This window comes from Plasmopara halstedii, assembly GCF_900000015.1.
Source record: "Plasmopara halstedii genome assembly, contig: Scaffold_208, whole genome shotgun sequence".
In the NCBI taxonomy this organism is placed as follows: domain Eukaryota; phylum Oomycota; class Peronosporomycetes; order Peronosporales; family Peronosporaceae; genus Plasmopara; species Plasmopara halstedii.
In genome coordinates this window covers 159,542-166,215 of record NW_020187129.1, presented here as the reverse complement: position 1 = coordinate 166,215, position 6,674 = coordinate 159,542, and the positions used below count along the sequence as shown (strand labels likewise).

At 44.5% G+C, this 6,674-nt stretch overlaps 2 protein-coding genes across 2 annotated transcripts; one reads left to right on the top strand and one right to left on the bottom strand.

Annotated features, from left to right (window-relative positions):
* Window positions 1-2,348: 2,348 nt before the first annotated feature.
* Window positions 2,349-5,546, bottom strand: PHALS_03025 (ubiquitin conjugation factor; the record flags this gene model as incomplete). The annotated part of the gene is made up of 1 exon (XM_024721235.1): window positions 2,349-5,546. The coding sequence occupies one exon, from the start codon at window positions 5,544-5,546 to the stop codon at window positions 2,349-2,351; it is 3,198 nt and encodes a 1,065-aa protein (XP_024572845.1).
* A 96-nt stretch (window positions 5,547-5,642) lies between these two features.
* On the top strand, window positions 5,643-6,206 carry PHALS_03024 (family atpase; the record flags this gene model as incomplete). Its single annotated transcript, XM_024721224.1, has 1 exon — window positions 5,643-6,206. One exon carries the CDS (start codon window positions 5,643-5,645, stop codon window positions 6,204-6,206), a length of 564 nt encoding a protein of 187 aa, XP_024572844.1.
* Window positions 6,207-6,674: the final 468 nt, after the last annotated feature.

Below are 6,674 nucleotides of genomic sequence, written 5' to 3'. Positions count from 1 at the left end.
CTAAGGCTAAGCAGCATTCCACGCTATCGAAGTCAAGAAATTTGACACCGAGGTCCACAGGGACCCTTGGCACAGTGACACAAGTCCGCGTCGCTAAGCGAACAGTGACAGCATCACTCAACCGCGCTCTCAGCGCCTCAGTATACAGCTGACTTCTATCGATCGTGGAGCGTCAAGTATAATTGCCCGACACCCCGGAATCGATAAGGATCTTCCGTGGCCTTCCAGAGCCCTTTAAATGGCTTGTACGACCAGCAAACCCGATTTGCATACACGTGTTCAAGAGCAGGAGCTTTTCGAGGCTGTAACCTGCTGCCCCTTATCTCTTTGTGGCTCAACAGAACATACATCTTCCCCAGTAGATCTCCACGTACCTACTGGTTCTTGTGGTTTCCCCGCGACAAACCAGCCTGGTTAGAAGCGGGACATCGGTTTGATGAACCCTTACGCGCCTTGCGCAGGGGACAACCACTTCAAAGATGATGAAACAAATCATCATTTACACACTGCTCGGCAGCTCGGAGCTCTCCCTCTTCTTTCTCAGCATAACTGAGACCCATGGGCTGAGGCCCGCTCAGGTTAAAATACGCGATATGCGCTGTATCCCTTCAATTATATTAGAGCCTAAGCGACGATAGAGAGTAGAGACTTGAAGTACCATGGAGCATTTAAGACGTTACTATCCAGTGTGTCTCCCAAGGCGGCAGCATTTTTTAAGTATGTAAATCGTCAGATGCATTGGATCTTTTGACAAAACGAACGAACTGCGCGGGTTTGAGCCCCTCAGTGGACAAAATCGCAATCGGACCAAACATGCAAGACATGTCGGCTACATGCTAAATATCTTAGTCAGGGTCGAGTAGGTATAGCCGTGTAATAAGATACTACGTAGCAGCTTTCAACTAGCCTTGTCTCAAGTTTGAGCCTTTTCGGCAGCCCGGCCAAAGGAATCATGGCGAGAAGAAGGGCTTTTGCAGCAAGATCCCGAGGCATTGAGCATCCATCTCAACGTCTGCATCGTCCTCTGTTCTTCTTAAAATCACGCATCAAATGAATCTTTACTTTGCTAGATTAAGCTTTCAAGCTGTTACTTGGAAAGGCGACAATACTTTACCAAGTGTGGGAAGTTGAAAATTGGACCTTGTAGAGCTTTTGCCAGCGTTTACTACGGTCCTTGGAGAGGCATGATTTACATTTCCACTGCTGCTCGAGGCCTAGGCAAAACGTATTGAGTGCTGGCGAGATGAGAAGCGCTCGTTTTACTTTGTTTTCTGCTGAAGGCCCGCGCGGATGGTGTATAAGTTGTCTGGCGGGATACAGCGGGTGACTTTCAGTGGATCAAAGCAATGATCACGACATCCGTTAGTCTTGAAAGCCGCAGCGACAATTGCACTCGTAAACGGACAAGCTTGGCTTAGGAGCCAGGCCAAGCTCCTTAGGTCTGTCGTTGTGTGTTTCGCGGCGGGGTATCGTATCACGCCCCTCTGCATAGAACGGATGCGGAGTGCGCATGTGAGGCGTAGCGTTGCGAGTGCCTCGTCCTCGGAGAAAGTTTCTGTAAACAGGGAACGGCGTATGTATCTAGTAACCGGTGGCGGCGCAGGTTTGGGTCAGGGCTCAAAATGTCACTACAACGCTCATCAAAGCTCCTCGATGCCTTGGTGAGAATGTATGCTTGCCGCCAATCGCAGAAACTGCGCCTTTCACGTATCTTGTTAAACCATAGGACCACAAGAGCACTATCGGGAGACGACTTTGAATGACATTGATGGTCGCCAGTGGAAAAGCGATTGTCGGCGGAGTGGATGCTTGTAAAATTCTCACTATGTGCGTGGTATCTTGGTGTACGACAAGGGGAGATTTTGTTGAGAAGCCTGTGGGAGATGTTGGGTTGATAGACTCACTAATCTATGGCTTTAAAATGATGGAGAGTATACAAATTCATTTGAAGCTAAAATCGATTTTTAAGCATATCACTCTTGAAGTGAAAACAACTGAGTTACTTGATTCTCGAAAAGCTCTCAGTTCGGCTCTTGTGTGGTGCTTGGTAAACCTTCCGCTGTACGGTAGCTCACACCCTCTGAGTGTCAAAGCTTCCTCTGTGCAAGGCTACGGTTACCCATATATCATCACCGTTCCATTGTGACCTTACTTAAATTGTGTTCCAAGAAATTGCGTAAAGACGTTTACGCTTATTTCTCTTCTTTCTTCTCATGTACTCGTTACATAATTTATCTCATACATAGACCCTAGGTATTAGATGTGAAATTTAATTTTCCTCGCAATCTTAAAGTATTCGTGGCCCTACAGAATATCTTGACCTTGATCATTTATGATCCTCAACATTTTTACGTCGTCAAATGTTTCTGCTGCTGTTCTTGGATCCACGATTCAATCTTCGCCTTGAGTTCCGTATTTGATTGCAGTTGATCCATAGTTAAAGGGACACGAGTGAATGGGTCACTTTGATCATTCATTAAATGCTGCGTAATGCAGGATCGATCCATTGTGTATCCACTTGGCAACAAGACAGGATCTTTCATTAAAGTAAACACCAAAGGGTCAAGAAATTCATCAGGGATATCACCAAGCACTTCTTCGAGGCTAGCCGCCCCCTCTGCCGCTTTAGCCAAGTCTCCAACAAACGTCTCGAACTTTTGCACGTCATTTGGTTCCAAGAGCTGTGTGCGAGCCACGATTTGAGCACATTTTCGAAAAACTGGGCCATCATAATAGCCATTTGTCGCTACAGCTTGTAAGAAACTCGGGTAGTGAGCAAAGTGCAGCAACGTTTCAACAATTTCCTTCAACATGACTTTTGGACGAAACTTGTACTGTTCAGGATTGTTAACTTTAAGCTCGATGCCACGTGGACCTGCGAGCTTTACAATTACACTAGTTAGCATACTCACCAAACGGTCTTCAAGCTCTGGCATCTGGACAAAAGGTGCTTGAATCTCACTTGTCAAGTACGACATCATATGTATCGTCTCATTTGCCAACTGTAAACTCGATATGACCGTCCGTTCCTTGTCCGATAGCAAGCTTTGCTTCTGTTCACGCACACTTTCGTCCAGCGCCATCCATTGCGCAATATTTTGCATTTCTTCTTGTAGCAGCTTGATTTCTGGCAGTGCTATCAGTGCATCAGTGACCAAACTATTGATGTGATTCATTAATCCATGCGCAAATTTCACAAAGTTTTCGCGATCTTCAGCAATAGTGAAAAACGCCGATTTGTGTCCATCAATTTTCCACAAATATTTCAAAAGACACGCAATATTATAGCGATGTTCTAGCTTTTCATAAAATCCAGTTTGTTCGACATCTCCGTATAAAGCCAACAGACACGGCGCAAGATGGCGTTGTGCTAATACGTTCGACCTCAGAAGTTCCATGCCAAAAGCAGTCCCGGCAGTCTCGCGTTCGTCCGACGCGTCAGATGGTAAGAAAATATAAAAGAGAACCTCACTCATCTTAGCTCGCAAGTGAGGACTATGCACGTAACTTGGGCTGGACAGGAAGATCAAAATCATTTTTAATAATCCATCTAGCTCAAACAAATTAAGCGCTTTCGGTTGCAGGCGCGCGACAAACTTTAAAACAGAGCATAAATCATCTACCAAATGTTCCGGAACGTACTTCAGAACACGGTTGGTCTCAACGTCAGGAGAAGGTAGAGGAAGCGAGATAGAATTAAGGTCAAACACATTTAATCCAGTACAAATTGAGCTGACTACTGCACTCGTAAGAAGCGCAAATCGGATAATTTCGTGTAGAAAGTCTGGGTGCAGCAACTCGGCATCCATGATCATTTTTGCAGCCGCCAATTGATCAAAATGAGCTTTTAATCTAGAATCGGCATCCGGTGCATCCATACGACTTTGAAAATACGATAATTGACGCAGTAGTCGCATATACTGACCCATCATACCCACAGGGCCGAGGTGCAATGCTCGAGCCGAGATAAAGTAACAACGCGTAATGAAGTTAAAGTCGGCAATATTCAGTATCTGTCGATCGTCCTGTTGCGATGATGCAGTGTCAGTACCAGTGCCAAGTAATCTTGTCTCGTCAAACGGAAACAGAGGGTTTTGCATCATTAAGTACTCTGTCTTGATTAATTTAGCTTTGTTTGAATTTGGTGCTAGAAATGGACCGCATAATTTCAAAAGCACCATCGTCAGATTCACGAACATTCCGTTCGTAGACGTGATATTCACGTCTGGATTTTCCTTTGCACGTTCTGCATTAACCTGCATGGCTTGCTCCATCCACGCCAGCACTTGTTCACGAGCACAACCACCTGCTTTCAGCAGTAACGTCACAATATCTGACACTGTGGCTTGTACATTATCCAATTTGTTGCGAATGGCTAGAATCGAGTTATCCACATCATTCTTAGTGCGTTTCGTAATATTCGTAAACATCTGAGTGATCGCTGGGTCCTGGTTGCAGCTAAAGCGCAATAGTAAACCCAATGCAGTAGCATCTTGAAGCCGACGACCTGTCATCGGTGGTCCTGGTGTCAATAAAAAACCCGGAATTTGACTAAAAACTGTCGCTAGCGCTTTATTACGACACAAGACAGTCACAATGTACATGTTTTCGTAAAAATTTGACATCAACGACGGTGGATTGATCATGAATAATTCAGCCAGTAATTTTTGAAATATCGGTGCAAATATCACCTGCGTTGCATCATTTTCCTCTAATACAGTCACTACTCCATCAACAAACTCACTTGTAAGTGCATTGGCTTGCACTCGCACAATTTTTTCCAATGCATCAACGTTAATGGTTCCAACTTCAAAAGGAAAGATATCGGGATCGGTTAATGCAGTGGCACTATAGTTGATGCACATATCGTGGATACTGTCAAGACAATCACAAAAAATTTTTTTCGTATCAGGTGAAAGACGCAAAAACGATGACTGTAACTTTTGTTTTTCGTCTTGACAGCGATAGAAAACTTGTTCGAGATATGCTACGGCAGCTAAAGGATGTTGAATTCCTCCTGGAAGATCGGCTGGATTCATTGTGACTCGAGCATAAAGCACTTCACTAACATTGGCTATTGTAAGTCGTGTATCTTCAAAATTCGAGAAATGCAGCAAAGTCTGACTGCTAGTGTTTGATGACAATGTCACATGGAGCACGCGCTGTAGCATATCATTCACATAAATTTCAGGTGAAAGTCCAGTTTTTTTCAGCTTTTGAGGCTCTTTTGGCGCTACTTGAGGCTCAACTGTAGGTAATACGTCTTCGACACGCTGCTTTTTATCAGTTTGAGGCAATGAAGCGTCGAGATTGGTCATAATAATGTCTTTGTCTACTTTATCTGCCGTTTGATTGGCTAAATGTGCCTTTTGTGCAGCCTCCTGCTGCTCTTGGAGCTTCTGGAGCCTCTTGCGCCGAATCTCGTCATTGGAAGGAGGAACGACACCATTTGAAAGTGTGTTCCCACTTGTCTGAAAACCTTCGGATGTGCTCTCGTCATCGTTCTCGGTCTTACCCTGTAGCCACGCGCTCACCCATCCTGACATGCTTAACCTTTTGTGAAGATCCTATTATGCGATTGGCTAATTCTCACCATATCGTGTAAGCTATGTGTACCACATTAAAGCTTCAACAAGATCAAAATGCTCGCTCGATGTTTGCGCCATCGCTTGGCGTCATTTGCTGCAGTATCCTCGTTCTCTATTGAGAAGTGTGTCACTCTACATCGGACACAGCACTTTTGTACTTATACGACCAGATCAGAACGAGAGATGGAGAAATTAGGCGAGAGATTAGCGCAAGATCGACGAGCTGGTGACGTGCTTTTTCTCTACGGAGACTTAGGGTGTGGCAAAACGTGTTTAGCCCGTGGATTTGTACGAGCTTATACGAAACGATCGAATCTATTGGTGACGTCGCCAACGTATTTGCTAGTGAATACGTACGATGAAGCTAAAGAACTTCCAATAGTCTACCATGTGGACCTCTACCGTCTAGAGACTGTTACAGAGCAAGATACAGTGGCGTTAGGACTCGCTGAAGCCTTTAAACGAGGTGTAACGCTAATTGAGTGGCCAGATCGATTTGAAAAACAAAGTATTCCAAACGAGAGATTAGATGTAAGAATTTTGTACGACGAAGAAGACATCGGAATCCGTCATGTGGAAATTCAACCGAAAGGCGAACGATGGGACAAGATCTTTTGATTGTAACAAGTAATGCACACTTACCACGCTGACAAAATTATAGATTTCTTTGTTTAGACTGTAGTGGCGCTCACAACATCGTGCTTTCCGTGGCTTATAGTCAAAAGTAGCTGTCGAATTTCGTCAGGACTTACAGAAGGAGTTGAGTTAAACGTTTCTTTCTGCTGAGCAAGAAATCGTTTAAAATCATGACGTGAGATGACGCCAGAACGAGTCGAACACATTGATGAAGTGGCTGTAGCGTAGGATTGTTCGCTGTAGCAATCATCGTGATTATTCTCGTCGCAATCGTCATCTACAATAACCACAGACGGACATTGCTGAAAAAAACGAAGTTCGTGTTCGACACGACTAAGTCTTTGTTTTTGTAAACGCTCTCGCTTTGTTGTTTGGATGATATTATCCATAGCACAATCATCAAGTGGTGCTTCATCAATGACATACAGAGGATATTTTACGCTTTGTGTT